The following is a 17293-nucleotide window of genomic DNA, read 5'->3' on the forward strand; positions in this document are numbered from 1 at the left end:
AAGGGGAAAAAGGAAGAAACTGGAAAGGTAAGAAAATGTAGGGAGGGAAAGCATAAGGACATTGCTTTGGAGACTTCAAAATTTAGACGTTAAGTCATAAATAATTTTTTAATTAGAATGTAATGAAACACAGACGTTTTAGAGTCCTAGTTTGGTTAAACCTGGAAGAGAAAATTGTGCTTAAGAAATAGGTTGACATTTTTAGAGACAGCTGGACTTCTCTTAGGGAACGTAAGTTACTGAACTCAATGAATCAGTCGGGAACTGGAGGAGGAAGGCAGGAGCATAAGAGAGGGAGCGATGGAGAAAGGGAGGGGGCCACAGGACTCCTTCCCACGGACGCAGAGGGGCCGTGCGCTGCCCCAGCCGGGCCGGCACGCCTTGCTTCCGAGCAATAGCTAAGCAATGACCTGACGTTACTGCAGACGTGTTACTTGCCCAGGGGGTCAGCCAAAGACGTAAACAATGTACTGATCACACAAAGTGGACTATAAGGGAGCAGGCGCTGGTCCCGTGGGAGAGCATGTTGGGGCGGGTGGAAGTGAGAGTCTGAGGGCTTCAGCTGCCATTGGGGTCATCCTTCCAGCTGAACCTGCCCTTTTCTCCAGACTGGGGTCAACCGAAGCAAACTGTAACCCTCTGGTTTGAAGTGCTTGTCTCGTGAATGTATCCCACCATGGTTTGAGGGAAAAGAGACTCCAATACACCAAAGAGACCAAAATATCGAGTTGAGAGTGATCCTCAGTCGTTCTGGGTACTGTTGCGTTAAAATAGGCTTCTTTATTTTCAGAGCACTTGGTTTGCTAACAAAGTGGCCGAGTGAATGGGGACCGGATGCGGAATATGGGGACTAAATCGTGGGGTTCATCTTCGCTGAACTGTCTTAATGAAAAACACCATTCAATACTTGCTGCTTAGAAAATTCAGTCTTAATGAGCTGCTTTCAATTCCAAATTTTAACATTTGACACAAAATACACCGTTAAACTGTGGTACCAATAATTGTAGAAAAATAGACATGTTTGATCGGGACATTCTAGTAAAAGGTTCTTCTGGAACATCCTCATTTAAAGAGTCAGAGGCTCACATTACAAAAACGAGATTTGGTTCATGTTCTGTCTCCAACTACATTGACACCAAAGACAGTGGGAACGGGGAGGGCCTCGCCCGGCTGCCCGGCCACAGTCACAGAACTGACGTGCGCGTGACCAAAGGGTCGCCAAGGCTCCTTGTTCAGTTGTGCTAATGGGCCTGAGCTGCCGCTCCAACCAGACAGCAGCCTCAGTAGCAGACTTAAAAAGGCCCAGTGAGTCTTCAAGAGCTAAATTAGCAGACGATCCACACCCCCTGCTCGCTTTGGCTTTGTGCTGCCGTGCCAAGCCCTGCAACTCCGGCGATGCTGCAGCGCCCGCGCCCTCGGGCCAGGGGCGCCCTCTGTAAGGCTGCGTGGAGGTAAGGCCACAGTGCCTCCCCACAGCCTGGCAGGAGGCGTCTGGGGCTCCCTCCTCCTCTGTGACCACAACCCCTTCCCGAGAGTGTGGAATGAACGAGTGACTCAACAGATATTCAACGCGGAAGGCGAAAGGCTGGCCAACGGGAAAGGGCGATGGCCGTCAGTTTTGTTTTCCATAAAGTCCATGCCGAGAAGCAGGGGTCCTGATGCAAAGTCTTGGAGGTGGGAGAAGAGAGATCCCCGTGTTAAGCTGAGGAGCCACTTTCCTTATCTCTGTGACGTGTTTTCCAGTAGACAGGGCCCCCAAACTATGGCGAAGCTGGTCAGGGAAAGCAAGGTCAACAGCCAGGGGCAGCTAGTTTGAGTTCTTCGACCTCCGTGGTGCGAAGCCTCAAACTGAGCACAGCTGTAGGAGCTGAAGATGAACTTGAATCCAGTCAATGGACATTTACGATGGGCAACTGCATTAGGGAACGAACAGTTTAATATCGTAAGGTTAGTGTGAAAGATTTGTTACAGTGCAAAATCTCCACCTGCCCTTTGTCTGAGATTCTCTTCCTTTTTTATTGGAAAAATGTTTAATGCTGAAATTTAGATTTTAAGTACAAAATATCTCCCTTCTTCCCTCTCTCCCCCTTCTTTCCTTCCTTCTCTCTCCTTTCTCTCTCTCTCTCTTTCGACATTTATATTTGCAGATTAAATGAATTAAAGCTGCAGCTTTTTGTTTTCTTTTGATTAAGAGACACGTGGATTTGATTTCTAACCTGTGGCACACTCTTGAGAGATTTCCGAGATACTCGCCAAAATTGTTGGACTAATCTTTGAATGTTAAACTCTAGTCATTTCATAATAATACAAGAGTAAGAATAAATAATAATGCAAGAAGCTGATGGATAATCCCCCAGGGTCAGGAAGAGTGTCAGATAAAGTCAAAGAGTGTGAGGTCAGTGATACTACAAGCCTTCATGAATTTCCTGGCTTTAGACCCAACCATCTTCTGCTCACTTGCCATGTCTCATTGTAATAGTCTGTAGTTCCTCATGATGACAGAGTGGAGGAGCTGGGGAATCAATGGTTTTGCAGAGGAGCATCGCAAACTATTGTACTACAAAGGGTGAGCGCTCACGTGAAAAGCGTTAGCACGTCATTGGTGACCTGCCAGAGAATGTCCTTCTGGAATTCTTCCCCAGGCTAGTCAATGAGGCCCTTGTTATGTTAAAAAAAAGAGACCTCAGTTTGTAAACATTTCACAGTATATCAGTATAGTGGTGGTGGGTTTTGCCGTCTCCTGGACCTCCCAGCTTCCTCAGACCTATGGCTTATTAGATTCAATTAAAGGATCAGAGAGGGAACAGTGAGGTGCCCAAACGGGCCGCCAGCCTGGGACACGGAACAAAGGCCATGCACTAAAGGGCCAGCAGTCGACGGGACCAAAGAAGTTCAGAAAACACAGCACTAGAACAGAAATGCCTACTGCACATTGGGAATCTTTTTTGTTTTCGTTTTTCTTTTTTTTTCTTTTTTTACATCTTGTTCCTAAAGTTATAGATCTAAACCTACATGAATTATATATCTATGTACATTATTTATAAGTTGTGTTCTACACTACTTTTGTACATGCTGGGTTTTCTTACTAACTGCAAAAGGAAGTAATACATAAGGCATATGTATGTACAGTGCCTGGCCTTTGCCTCGCCTGAGTCCTGCACCTGCGATGCCCTCACCGTGGAGATGAAATGTGTCGGGATCTAGAAAAGTGAGAGCTACGCTCTGTCTCGCCGCAGGGATGAGCAGGCACCAGAGACCTAAAATGTATCCCAGGTCGAATCTTCAACACACTCTTCTGAGTGATCTGATGTTGTACAACGCATGCAGGTAAGCAGCTGAAATCTCTAGGAGGTGAGCGTGTGGTATTTAGGGAGGGAACAGGCATGGGCCCCCAAGGAGAGCACCTCGCACCCTAACCAAATCCATGTCGACCTCGTCAATCTGAGTCACCGAGAGAGGGCAGGTAGATATTTCACACCTTGAGGATTTGTTTTCTGATAATGCCAAAATGAAACGTAAGTGAAGAAAGAACAAGGTAAGAGAGACAGAACAGCAAGAGGATGAGAAACAAGGAAGGGCTGCGGGGGGGGGGGGGGGGGGCGGGCGACAGGAGAGGGAGTGGCCCGGCCGGGGGACTACACTTTGGACTCGCTCTCTAGGTTGGCCACGTCCCCATTCCTTTCCGTTTGCTCCTCGGGGTTCTTCTCCTCCTCTTCGGTCTCCAGTTCCGCGTGCTGGTTGAGCTTGCTGGACACAGACCAGCTGAGGGGCAGCTCGGCCCTGCCGGCCAGCTCGGCCAGCTCTTTGGCACTGAGGGCGGGGGTGCTGGTCTCGTAGGTCTCGTGGAAGCTGTTGTAGTCGACTTCGTAGAAACCGTCCTCCAGCGTCAGCACCGGGGTGAACCGGTAACCCCACAGGATCTCACTGGTGACGTAGGAGCTCCGGGCCTGGCATGTCATCCCTGCGGGGAGAAGAGCGGAGGCTTTAGTGTGCGCGCGAGTGGGCGATCCGCCGCCAAGGGCCGCCGGGTGGGGCTGCTGCCCGCGGCGCTTCCACAATGAGGGTGGCGGTGTCCGTGGTGCGGACACACGCTAACACACACGAGAGCACATGGCAGGGAGTCTAGGCCTCCCAGTGGGGTTCGGGGTACCACAGGCATGTTCTGGCTCCCATCAAGACTCGCTTGCCCACCAGGCGATGCACAGCACACAACGCGGGCGCACGTGTGCGCATGCACAGAGGTGCTCACTCGTGTGCTCGTGTCTAGTGCCCGTTTTGCTCTGGCAGAGCCCCAGGGTCATGACCATGACCTCCCACGGCTTTGCCTGAGTTCCACTGGGACTTGGGTGCTTCGGTCACAGACTTAGACGAAGTCTGGCATATGGAACGACCCCTGCAATGCCCTGTGGCTGCAGGCCACGGGCTACCGTTACCCTCCCAGTGCCACGCCACGCGGGCACGACTAGGGTCCCCAAAGGAGGCTGAAATGGACGCGCCCCGGTCTCACGCTCCCCAGGCCCCGGGGCTAGTTGTTGAGACTGCGCAGGGATACAGGGCTTCAGAGGCGCCCCCCCCCCCCCCCCCCACGTCAGGAGCCTTTCCCTAGCTTTACACAGAGATGCCACGTGAACGGCTGGCAGCCCAGGAGTCAGGAGCAGCTTGTTGTAAATGTGAAATGACAGAACGAGGGACACCCCACCCGCCTCCTTAGCAAGGACCTAGGCAGTCGGCTTGGTATAGAACACGGGGAATCCAACTGGTGCATTTTTTCCTGAAATCTCTTAAAACTTCCTGGGACATGGAGGCCCCCAGAGTCACTCGGTGATGGCTTCCCCGTTAGCTGGGAAGGTCCAGGTCCTATGGCCCACGCTGCTCTTAGGCACCCATGAGAAACTTTAAGTTCTTTTAAGATCAGAAGGAAACAAAGTTTTTTGGTAGAAAAAAGTTAACTTATTCATCTTTATACTAACACCGTTGTCACATGCAATGTAAGTAACATTTTTTGGTGGCTCAAACCGCCTGTAGAGGTAAAGCCCCCCAACACTCACGGAAGTCCCCCTGTGGGCCTGTGCCCGTCCATGCCAGAAGGCAGCCTGTCACTCACTGGCGCGGACAACACGCACCTCAGGCGCTGGGCGCAGGCGAAGCGGGAGAAGGGGACATGTGTGCATGTCTGCACAGAAGCATCCAAGCTTCAGGGGTCCCCCAAGCTGTGCGCTGGCTCGTCGGGGCTGGAGGAAGACACTGGCTGCCAGGGATGGAGGTGATGGTCGCAGCCCGCGCTTCTGACCCCTAAACTGAATGCCAGCCTCTTCAGCGTCTCCCCTGAAATGAGCATAGCAGGAAGGGGCAGCCCAGCCTCGCTCCCGTGCCTCAGTGTCCCTGCCCTGAGCTTCCCGCTGCTGGTCTGCGTTTTGGGGGCACGGGGAAGGAGGTCATGGCAGGGACACACGGGCTCAGCATGAGAGGCAAACAGGAAGTCACAAAGGCGATGAAATAACTTGATGGCTTTTTTTTTTTTTTCATAAAAGAAGCACATGTTTATGGTGAAGTGACTAGAAAACAGAGATGAGCAAATAAAATAAAATCCACCTGGGCTTTCACTTCTGGCTGCATAGACAACCACGTAGAACCTAAAATGAAATAGTTAAAATGAAATCTAAATGGATATTTAAGGTCAGTGTGGAGCTGGCTCACGAGAGAGTCAGAAGTCTGGGGCACAGGCAGGAGGGGCCAGCACAGGAGGCGGCCCGGAGGGCGTCGCTGAGGATGGGGGATGTGGAAAGGACCCCTGAAAAAAGCCTCCTCCAGAAGAGCATTGCGAACACAGCAAAACCGGACAAAATGAACGTTTTCCGAACTCTGTGCATGAACTTCAGGAGTGCCAGCCGCTTCCACCCCGGGAGGAAATCTTTCCTGCCGGCCGCAGCCCAGAAGCAGGTGTTCTGACGGGGCCTTCCCGAAGGGAGGGTGCTCGCTTAGGTCCCCGAATGACTGAGGTCTCAGCGCCTAACATGGGGCCAGGCGCCTGGGCCTTCTGAGTGTGTGGTGGGGGAGCGGAAAGCGGGGAGGCTGATGCCTCCGGGGCCTGAGCCACATTGGTCACCCTGGTTTCTCTCAGCGTCCCAACGGCACGTGGGGAGCCCTTGGGGAGCCCCGGGGATGGAAGGATCAGCTGATGAACACGGTGGCACGGCTGGTGGGTGCATGGGGCAGACGCGTGCAGAATGGTGTCCGTGACGGTGGGGAAATGGCCCCTGGGCTCAGCGTGATGGGCCTGTGCCCCCTTCCCCCACTGGATGCGCCCCCTGCTCCTCGCCCCTGCATTTCAGGGGGTTGCTCGCTCCTGGGGCCAGTGCCTTTACTCTTCAGGGGTCCTTCTGTGGTGTGCCCACCCTCTAGGGGGTCTTAAACAGCTCCTTTCCAGGAGACACGCGCCTGGTTGGCGCCTGCCCCCTTCAGGCCCTGCGTGACTGCTGAGGGACCAGACTCAGGGTCCCCACAGGGTCACCTCGCTCGGCTGGGCCCTTCTCTGGGGGTCGCCGTGGTGCTTGTGCTTCCTTCAGGCCCCAGAGAGGAGTTCCAGGGAGCGGGGTGTTGGCCCTGCCCTGCCGGAAGGTCCAGGGAGGCGCTTCTGTGGTTGAGGAGGTGCACGGTGGCCCTGCTGCTCCCCGGCCTTCCTCCACAAGGCGAGGGCTCCTAGGGCCCCACTCACCCCTGCCGCAGATGGCCCTGACCCGGCTCCCGAGGCCTGGGCAGCCCCAAGTCACAGTCAATGGCGCGGGCACCCTGGAGGGGCTGTGGGTGGATCTGGGTGGGCAGACCGCTGGGGTGAGCACACATGACTCGGAGACCCCCACTGGCTGGTAAGTGATGGCACAAGAGAGAGTTGGTGTGTCCTGGGGGCTCCTGCTTTGCCCCACAAACCTTAGGGGGGCCAGGGAAGCGCCGCTGAGATGGAGGGATCTGCCCCCTGTCCCCAGGGAGTAGCAGCAGGGGAGCCTGCCCAGGCTGGTGGGGACACAGCGTCCTCTCCTCCTTCCTTTAAAGATTCTGTCCACAGGGCTGGAGTCTGTCGGGGTGACTATTGTGAACCGGGGGGACCCCTGACTTTCCGGATTTAGTGAAAATCATTCTCCTCTTGTTTTGCCCTATTGTTCCTGGTGGAAAGACAGTTAAAGGAAGCGGCTGTTTCTCCTAAGTGACCACTGCGCCACCACCTGGTGGCAAGGCCCTGGCACCATGAAGAGCAGCTTCTGGAGACACAGCCCCCAGAAATCTGGGTTTGATGACGGGGTCTTTCCCAGGGTTGCTCCACGGGTGGGTGAGGTGCTGGGTGGGGATTCGCACGCAGACCTGGTGGCCCTCCAAGTTCATCATGCCCTGCAGCGCTGGACCTACTCAGGTTCTGAGACTCGTTTTCCTAATGTGGGTGTTTTTGCTTAAAAGGGGGCTCCTGCCCCTGGAAATATTTACGGGTTACTTTATTACTCCTGGCACAGAATTGCCGTGGACGTGGTGGGGCCAGGGGACAGAGCTGTCTGCCCTACAGGCCCAATTAACTGATTTCACACCAGCCAGGCATGACTGAGACACTCATTTTAGGGAATAAGCGGAAAACGAAAGCGAGCCCAGAGCAAGGCAAGCGAGGGGCAGGAACGCACAGCGAATTAGAGGAAGAGCCCGCAGCGTTCGGTCCCCGAGGACAAGCATGACATTGCAATTTAGTTTGGATGAGGAAACCAAGATCTGGAAATGCCTTTGCACACGGGCGGGCCTCGGTCAAGTTTCTGCAGCTGCGCGGGCACTTGAAACCGGTCCTAAGTGTCTGCAGTGGCAACCGCTGGAGAAGAGCCGTTCACTCGCCACACGTGCAGCAGGTGTTGGTGCGCACCTTCCCGAGGGTGTAAAAAGCCATGCAGAAACAGGCGGTGGTGACATGTATTTACTTTTGCTGTCTGCAGAATGGATGGAACGGGAAAACGCACCCTAATACTGTATTCATCCATAGGGGTCCCGAGGCGAGGCGAATCCCAGAGGCAGGACGACGGCAAGGGAAGGGATGCTGAGGGCAAAGAAATTCTCTGTGGCACAGAATCCTGCCTTCTTGGGGCTGGAAGGGACTTTGGAGGCCACCCCCACACTCCTCCTGTTACAGACGGGGACGCAGAGGCAGCATCTGCTTGCCCCGGACCGTCCGCCGGGTTGGTGGAGAGCCTGAGGTTCATCTCGGCCCTTCCGTCCCCAGGCTGGTCCTTGGTTCATTCTGCTCCCCAGAACATTAAGTATCTCCCACACGTCACAGACAGAACTCCTTGTTCTCACTCCCCAAATGAGTAATCTGTGTTCCGTGGTTGCACGAGCTGGAAACCGAGCTGGGAATACTCCAAACTCTCTTCTCAGATGAGTTGCATTTCCATGCAGTTCCCTGGCCTCAAGCGCTTCGTGGTTTTGTAGGGGCCTGAATTGGTTGGAAGTTACTGCCCCGCTGTTCTGAGTCCCCGCTGGAGCTCGGAGGAGAGTTCCAGGCAGTGTCTGGTGGTGGTGGCGTCCCACGTCTCCTGGAGAATGCAGCACCAGCGGGTGACCCGTTCTGCAAGCAGAATGTCTAACTGTGAGGTGGCCTTCCTGACTGTGAACTCGGCGCCACGGAAGTCACGGATGTGAAATGTCCCAAGTGCAGTGGAGGACAGTGGCCACCCCCTCACACAGGGGGCAGATGCTATGTGACCCCAAGTGCTGGTGATGCTATATACAATTTTGGGGTGAACAGGTAGGTCTGAATAAGGCTGAGAAGACGGGAATGGAGAAGTGGAAGCGTGAAGAAGAGAAAGAGGCAGGAACCAAAGAGGGAATGAGCAGAGAAGGGACTGGAAACGAAGCCACCCTGAGAGGCAGGGACCTTGTGCTGCCCCCTGCCTCAGGGACCTGCCTCGGGGGTGGGCACCCAGCCTCAGTTTCCTCACTGTGATGGGACTCTAATGAACCAGCCTCCTTGGCCTCACCTGGCACCCAGACACTCGCGACTTGGGGGCTGTCACAGGTGCAATGACAACTTCTCAAGTTTGCCATGTCAGGACGCCATCGGGTGTCCTCTCGGCTTCTCCCTGGCGTCCCTGACGGGCAATGATTCAAAGTCTTTTGTAAAACTACCAAAGCGCCTCTGTTTCTGGAACTACAGCTGTGCAGAGATGCACCCCCCCAAAAAATGGCAAATGCAGGTCCTAGTCCAGGACGAAGGGGGAAAGGGAGGGAGGAGGCAGGAGGCGGAGGTGGGAAGGGAGGTCCAGGTTGCTGCAGGAGCACTGCTGCCCCCGTGGCTGTTCTGTGTCCACCTGGGCACATGACTCTCCCTGGGGGGTTCGGCACAGTGTTTCCTGCAGAAGCTCCCCGGCAGGTAGACTTTCCCAGATGTGTCTGCCTCAGCCGACACCTGCGGTCTCTCCCCCTTTCTTTCACGGTTAGTCTCCTTGCACTTGACCATCAATGCCCCAGAATTCCAGAACCTTCTGAGGCTGCAAAGGGGCAGTAAGAATGATCAGTGCCAGTGAGCACCCTTTAATGGGGTGCCATGTGTCCCATCTTACAGACCACCTTGAGCAGGAAACACCAGATGCATGATCTCTGGGTCCCCAAGATGTCTCCAAATGTTGCCAAGTGTCGCGGGGTCGCAACCTTGCCCTGACTGAGGACCACCGTTGCAGGTCCCTCTTGTGCCGTGGGGCGGGAGCCAAACTGGGCTTGGGTGCAGGGAAATAAGCACCCTTGCTGGGGCGGGGCTTCTCGCCCCCATGCCCATCAGAGCCCCAGAAGCTTCTTGAAGGAACTGGTGCCTGGGCTCCACTCCAAGAGGCGGGCGGGGTACTTGTTCAAACCTCACCAGGCGGTTGTTACGCGGCCATAGCTGAAAACCACGGGTGGACCGGAGCCCACACTGCTGGGGACCCAACCTCAGCGGCAGGTGTGCTGGTGGCTCTGTGCACCCTGAAAACACGGCGAGCACCCACTGTTGTTAAGACTCCTGAAGTCAGGATGTAACCACAGAACCTGGTCCTGTCCTGCTATTAGCCAGACCGAGAGCCAAAGCTTAAACCGTGGATACACCTCTCACAGGCAGCCCTTAACTGCTACCACGTAAAACCCTGACCCGATTCCTGGATCAGGGAGGCGGGTCTGAGTCTCACCAGCCGACTGGCCCATGAAAGCCTTTCCGTTTCTCAAAAGCTGGTGCCCTGTACTGGCTTCTATGCGCACCAGGCAGCTGACTCTTATTTGGTAACAAGGAGGTGTTGAAACGCAGCTTCCTCTTCCCCCTCCAGCCCCGCTCGCTTCCAGGGACTGGCTCCTTAAGCTGCTCCCTCCTCCCTCCTGCAGCTGTAGCTGCTTTTTCTTGGGCAGGGGATTCACCTCTCAGCCTCAGAGGCGAGGATGGCTCTCAGCGCTCCCCTCCCGCCCTAGGACAGGACCTGTTTGCGTCTGCGGCTGGATCCAGCTCACTCATCACACACCTGCGAGGACAGGCTGGGTGCATCCCGGGCTGCCGGCAGGAGGCCGCCGTGGGTCAGACCCGAAGACCCAGAGTCCACGTGCATAGCTCAGCAACCAGAGGGATGGGTGTGCACAGTCCTAGAGGGTGTTCCCGGCTGTGGAGGGCGGAGAGAGGGAGGGATTCGCTGGGTGGGGGTGATGCAGGAAAGTCTTCAAAAAAGGTGGGCTTTGAAGGATGAATAGGAGTTTACCAGGTGGGTCAGTGGAGGCAAGAAGAGGAAGAGGCTTTGCTGGGACTGGTTTCACCTGTACATTGGAGACACCTGGGGAAGCCCAGGAAGGGAAGACGGCCGAAGAGCGGGGTTTACCTGCTTGCCTTCACGGTGTGGCTTTCTGCCCTGCGGTTTCCCTCTAGTGATTATAGAGAACGCACCCCTGTGGCGGCTACGCCCCTCCCAGCCAGGGGCCGAGGAGACAGAACAGGGACAGGTCACGCGGAGCGCGGGGCCGGGGCAGAAGCGCGAGTCCCCGCACGTGCCCGGGCGCAGGCGAGGACCTCGCGGCACCTCCCGGGCCGTCAGCCCTCCGCGCCCCACACCGACCTGCCCCTCGGCCGCCTGCTGCCCACACCTGGGGACCCCGCCTCCAAGCCGGCGGTGTCAGTCCCAGCACCGAGTGTCCGGGATCCCCTCAGTCCCAGGCCAACCTGGACAGAGGCCATCAGAGCCCGCACGTCGGCCCGGGGAGCCTTTGAAAAGGCGCCTCCCCGCTCGCCACTCCGTGTGCCCCCGGCCCGGGCCCCGCTCGCCACTCCGTGCGCCCCCGGCCCGGGCCCCGCTCGCGCAGTCCGTGCAGAGGTCCGGAGAGCCCCGGGCCGGCGGGCCAGGTGGCCCCGGTGGGCGCGGGCGGACCCTGGGCCCAGGCGACGGGCTTGGCAGCACTTTCCAAGGGTCCCCCTGGGACCGAGCTCCTGCGCCCCGGGCGGGACCGTGCTCTGCGTCTGACACTAGTCGGTGCTCAGTGACCGTCTGAACTAACCGTCAGGGCGACCCCCAAAGTCCTTCCGTCTTGTTCGGGCGTTCAGAGCTGATGGCTCTACCTCGGAGAAGCAAATGCCGCACAGATCACCCCTCAGAAGGGGCGGAATAGAGCTGGGGGGTGCTTTTCGGCCCCTGGCCGCCCTGGGTTTGGCCCCCCGAGCGCGCGGCGGCCCCGGCACCACCAGGTGGCGCTGCAGACGCGCTGGAGGGAAGCCGCTGTCGCCGGGGGCTGCGGGCTGCCCCTTGGGTCCTGCGTCTCTGGGAGGGGCCGCCCTCGTCCTTTCCCGGGGCCCCGGACTCGGGAGGGGAGGCTGCCTCCGCTCTGCTCCGGCCTGAGCCACAGTTTCAACCCCCGAGGAGTCTGTGCGTGGAAACAGGGGACAGCTTGATGGGCCGGTCTCTGGAGCTGACCCCAGGGGCCTCTGCTGCTCCTGGAAGCGGTCTCAAATCAGCGAGCAGACCTCCTTGCACTGGGAAAGAGAATTTGGAGGTTTGCCCCCAAAGAGTCTGTGACTGTGTTACCCCGACCCCCAAATTCCTATCGCTAGGGTCATCTTTAGGGCGAACGCGCTGGGCCCCCGTGTCGGTGGGAGGCTGGCGCCATCTGTCCGCTGTTCTACCTGCAGCGCAGCTGCCCACGCTCAGTGTGGTCCCGGGACCAGCAGGAGCAGCAGCCCCGGCACTGGCTGGACACGCAGAACCCATACCTCCAAAAGCAGAGGCTGCACCCCAGGGGGGTCGTGGGCACCTGAAAACGGGACAAGCGCTGGCAGGGGGGCCCGCGGTCGGAGGGCAGCGAGCGAGGCTGGTGGGGTCCACGGCGGGGGAGCACTGAGCCCCGGATCAGCTGCTGAGAGGACCTGCTGAGGGGCCTCCCTCCAGATGGCCCTGCCCTGGGTCAGGCGTGCGTGCTGTGACCTCAGGGAGCACGTGGTCAAGGAGGGAGGTGGGAGCTAAGCTCCTGAGGGCAGGCCCTGCAATTGGTTCGCCATCGTGCCCCGATACCAGCCCACGGCGGGCACCGGATGCATCGCGTGGAATGAAGTGTGACCGTGGACAGAGTCCCCCGTGGAAGGCACAGCGGGGAGCACCCAGGGCCGTGGACATGTGCTCGTGGTGCTGGCAGCTGGGGTCTGCCGGGGGCCCCCGCACATCTGCGAAGGGGCCGAATGGACGAATAAGGGGAAAGCAGAGAGGTGGGCAGCCCTCTAGAGCGACGGTTCTCAGGGCCCCACAGCTGGGGGAGGGGGTGGGTGCAGAGGCCAGGGAGCTGCAGAACACCCTACAGTGCACAGGACGGCCCGCAGCCAAGACGCCCCACCCCCGCCGTGACAAGGTGGAGGAACCGTGAGAGCCATCAGCGCACACTGCCAGCATTATTGGAGATTGCTGGTCTCACAGAGGCTCTGCATCCCCTTCGTGGTCTCCCCTCTTCCCTGTGCTGGGACCTGAGACCTTATGAAGAGTGACTGCAGGACAGAACTGCAGGGGACAGGGCTGCTGGCCAGGCTGACGCTGTGCGTGGGAGCTCTAACTGTCCAGTGGCAGAAACCCTCTGCCCAGGAGCCAAGATGTGGGCAGTGATCACTGCCCTGCTGGCCTTGACTGTGGCCTGTGACTGCAGGACCCCTCCCTCCTGCAGCGGAAGGCGAGCTCCCACCTGCTGGAGCACGGCAGCCTTGGGGGCGGGGGCGGGAGGGGACTCTGGTAAACACAGCCTGGAGACAATGGCTTTTCCATGGCAACAGCTCAGCGCTGGGAGAGCAGCTCCTGCCCACCCCGTCCTGCTGCACGCTGGGCATGTGCGGCCTCCATGTCCCACCCAGAGAGCAAGTTGGCCAGGAGAGTTCATTTCCAACCCTTAGCGGGAAAATCAACGCAACAATCTCAGATAGCCCTACTTTGCTCAAGAGTACCAAATCCCTGGGTGTGCAAAACAAAACCAAAAACAAACAAAAAGAGTGCTTTTTCCTTTCTTCTCTTGTCCCTTCCGTTCTCCCTCCTCTCCTTTTGTTGTTGTATTAAAAACTGACGCTTTGTCTTTTATATGGTTTTATCCCAATCAGACTATTTTCCATAACCTTTTTTCTTAGTGAGTTTCTCTAGACTATAATAGTTAATCTTATTTTTATTTCACTGCTGTAAGCTCCATGAAATTAGAAATTGTACTCTTCATTCCTTTATCTACCCACCTGCCCACATGCCGACCCACTCAACTATTCATCCACCCAACCATCATCCACCCACCTACCCAACCACTGAACCATCCCCCATTCATTCATTGACCCAGCCAGCAACCCATCCATCTACCTGTCCATGCATCCACTCATCAGCAACCATTTGGAGCGCCAGCTCTCTGCCTCGCCCGCGTGTTTTACTCTCACAGAGGTGTCCTGCTGATGGAAGCTAGACATTCACAATGCAAAGCGTTAAGTGCAATTCGAGTGGTATGTGTGAAGTTATATGGGGCCAGAGAGAAGCTGCTGGCTAACTTGGGGGTAGTCAGAAAGATCTTAAAGAGGAAGATGCTTATTGGGAGAGCCTCGGAGGATAAGTGCAGGGCTGTGGGACCAACTTTTTTCTAGAGGGAGCAGCTAGTGGGTGGTTTATGGGGACTGAGACAGGGGTTGCTGAAGTGAAGGTTGGGGCAGGGGACGATGCTTCCCGGGTACGTTAGGTCTGCATTGTGGTTGGCCTTCACAGATGTCCATCCTGCATTGACTCCTGCCAACAGTGGGGGGGGGGGGGCGGGTGCGGGGCGGGTGCTACTGAACATGTGAGGGGCTGAATGATGTGGTCAGCGCCGTGTTTCTTTCAGATAAATTTCCCTGGGGGCAGGAATAGTAGACTGGGAGCCATAGCTTCTCCAAAGCAAACCCCCAGAGAGGTGGGGAGGCTCACCTAAGTGCTTTGAAACCTCTCGTGGGGTTAGAACCCTCTGTCTGGGCTAATTCCCAGCAACACCCAGAAAGGGCCCATGATAAGGGGGGTGCTGGGCCTGGAAGGGAACCAAACAGCAGTAGCTCCAGAGTTGTGCGCAAGTGGTTGAGAGACCCACGTTGCCCAGCAAACTTAGGGATCGCGACCACAGTGATGAAGCAGGTGGCCTTTGCAGCCAGACGGGCTGGTCCATACCCTAGCTCCTCGATTTACATGCTTTGATACCCTGGTGTGGGCTGGACTTAGTAACTTCTGGAATGAATCAGGAAGAGCAGATGCGATGTGTCACTCAGAGATGGGGTCATTAAAGACACTGTGGCTTTCTCTATTTCTTGGATCCCTTGCTTTGGGGAAGAGGATCTGCCATGTTGTGAGGATGCTCAAGCAGCCTATGACAGGCCCACGTGGTGTGGCACTGGGGCGTCCAGCCGGCAGCCATACGAGGGAGCCACGTTGCAGGTGGGTCCTCAGTCCCAGTGCAGCCCCAGCCTCCAGGTGCCTGCAGCCATGGCTGTGTCTGCTCCCCCGTGAGACGCCCTGACCCGGAACCACCCAGCCCAGCGGCTCCCGATTCCTGACCTACGACAAGACACGTGTTTGTTGTTCTCAGCCACTAAGTTGTGTAACGACAGATAATTCATACAGAAGCTACGTGCCCTTGGACCAGTTATTAAATGTCCCGTGGCTCGTATCACCCACACAGTTGGGGTGAGAAGAACGTTGCATACATCTCAGAAGATCCGTAAGGACCGTATGGGTTAGCGTGTACAAAGTACTCAGAACAGCAGTAAGCGCTCAATAAATGTTAGTTTGCTCTGTTGCTCGTGGGACTTGCTTGAATTTAGCCAAAGGTACGACAGAAGAACGGGAAACAAGTAGAGCTCTTGCTGAGGAACGGAAGGCGGACATCAACACTCACTGTAACTGAGTGGCAGGCCTGCCACCCCAAACTCAGCACGAGGGGTAGGATGTTCGTGGGCCCACGAGGGCAGGAGCGCGGTACTGACTTGCCCCGGGGTGGGGGGACCTTCTGTGCTCCAGGGAGTGCCTGAAGCCCAGCACCGGTTCATCGCGGGAAATTCTCATGGCCCCTTTTGCAGTGATTCACTATGTCACACCCCTTCTAATATATAGGAAGAACCCTGTATATTAACCTTAGAAAGCGTTGTCAATCCTCACAACTCATTTCTGAAGCTACCGAGAGCACCTGTGAGCCATGAGTCAACACAGGTTTTGTAAATAAAATTCTGGCTGACCGTAGGTACCTATTTATATATGTATAGATGGCATACAGCGAATTAGGCTTTTTTCCCCTTTGATACAAACACTAGATTTGTAGATCCTGTTCCCTCTTTTTCACCTGGTTTATCTGCTTGTCAGGATTGTATATGAACAACCAGCCAACTTATTAGTTGTTCTTGATCATATTTTTCCTTTTGGAGTGAGAAAAGGTTATTTAGACTCCACCTCTCAGAAATGCCTTAGGAGGCAAGCCCTCTGGAGACAGATTGGAGTGAACTATGCGGCCAAGAGCGAGTGACGTGTGTGAAGGTAATGGAGCGTTCGTCCCCACAGCCTGGGAGACTGGGAGACGGGTCTGGTGAGTCAGGGCCAGGTGAGCCGCTGGCGGCAGGGGTTGTCCCAGGACACCCGTGGGAGAGGCAGACAGCACCATGGCAGCACTGTGCCGGCTGCCAACGTATTTAGCTGCTGTGCGCAGGGCACACCCATTTCAGTCCTTGGGAGGGCGCTGTCTCTCAGACTCATGCTTCCCATGGCCCTCTGGCATGTGTCACCCCCCCCCCCCCCGTTTCCCATACCAACATCCAAGGGTAATCACTGTCTGAGCCACCACGCAGCTGACCAGCCAACCCTCGGCTGCACGTGGCCGCCATTGAAACCTGGGGTGTCCACACTGTGATGCTTCATTGTATGGGCCATGGGGGTGCCCAGATATCTGGTTCAACATTATTTGGGGTGTGTCTGAGGCTGTTTCTGGATAAGGTTAATATTTGAATTGGTGGACTGAGTAAAGAAGATCGCCCTCCCCAATGTACGGGGGCAGCACCCAACCGTTGTAGGTGTGACTAGAACAGGAAGGTGAGGAAAGAGAGAATTTGTTCCTTTGCCTGTGTTTGAGCTGGGACATTGGCCTTTTGCTCTTGGATGGGACTGGGATGGGAACTTAACACCATTGGTTCTCCTGGATCCCTAGCTTGCCAGCTGCAGCTTTGGGACTTCTTGGTAACAGTGTGAGCCAATTCCTTATAAGTCTCTCTCTCTCTCTCTCTCTCTCTCTCTCTCTCTCTCTCTCCTCCTCCTCCCTCACTTTTCTATCTCCATCTTCATGTTCTGTCCCTCTGAAGAGCCCAGACTGTTACCCTTACTGCTACTGCTGTGGACATGGTGGCCACCATCTTCATGACCCTTCAGGAAGCTTTTCTGACCTGCATGTTTGGCATCTCAGTGCTCTGTGGAGGTCCTGTGTTGCTCCGAGGTTCTGCCTAGGGCTCTGGGCTGAGAACCTTGTTGGTAAGATTTTGAACTAACCCAAAGGAATCCGTCCATTAGATATTGAGGAGGAAAGAGCTAAGGTCCCCGTGGCCTCCATCAGAAATAACAATGCCTGGCTTGAACCTTCTCCTGTCTCTTTAGCTCTCCAGGGGTTGAGAGTTCTTGGGTCTTCCTTTTCCGGGCATTTTTCATTTGTCGTCAGCAACTTGAAGCTCTTCTATAAGGGGAGGACATTTCCAAAGGGGTAGGCAGAGACACGGTGATCTAATGAAGGGTGATCTAGAAATAGCCAGTCGGTAATTTGGTAATTT

General features: G+C 55.9%; 1 protein-coding gene across 1 annotated transcript in view; it reads right to left on the bottom strand.

The window, feature by feature from the left end:
• Positions 1-3601: 3601 nt before the first annotated feature.
• Positions 3602-17293, bottom strand: part of KCNJ6 (potassium inwardly rectifying channel subfamily J member 6) — a 54854-nt gene continuing 41162 nt past the window's right edge. Inside the window, exon 2 of the mRNA XM_090271746.1 lies at positions 3602-3961. Within this exon, the coding sequence (XP_090127872.1) occupies positions 3636-3961 (326 nt within the window). The 3' untranslated portion in view covers positions 3602-3635. The remainder of the gene's footprint in view (positions 3962-17293) is intronic.

The sequence above is a fragment of the Furipterus horrens genome, unplaced genomic scaffold, assembly GCF_987537825.1.
Source record: "Furipterus horrens unplaced genomic scaffold, mFurHor1.1.pri manual_scaffold_1, whole genome shotgun sequence".
In the NCBI taxonomy this organism is placed as follows: Eukaryota; Metazoa; Chordata; class Mammalia; order Chiroptera; family Furipteridae; genus Furipterus; species Furipterus horrens.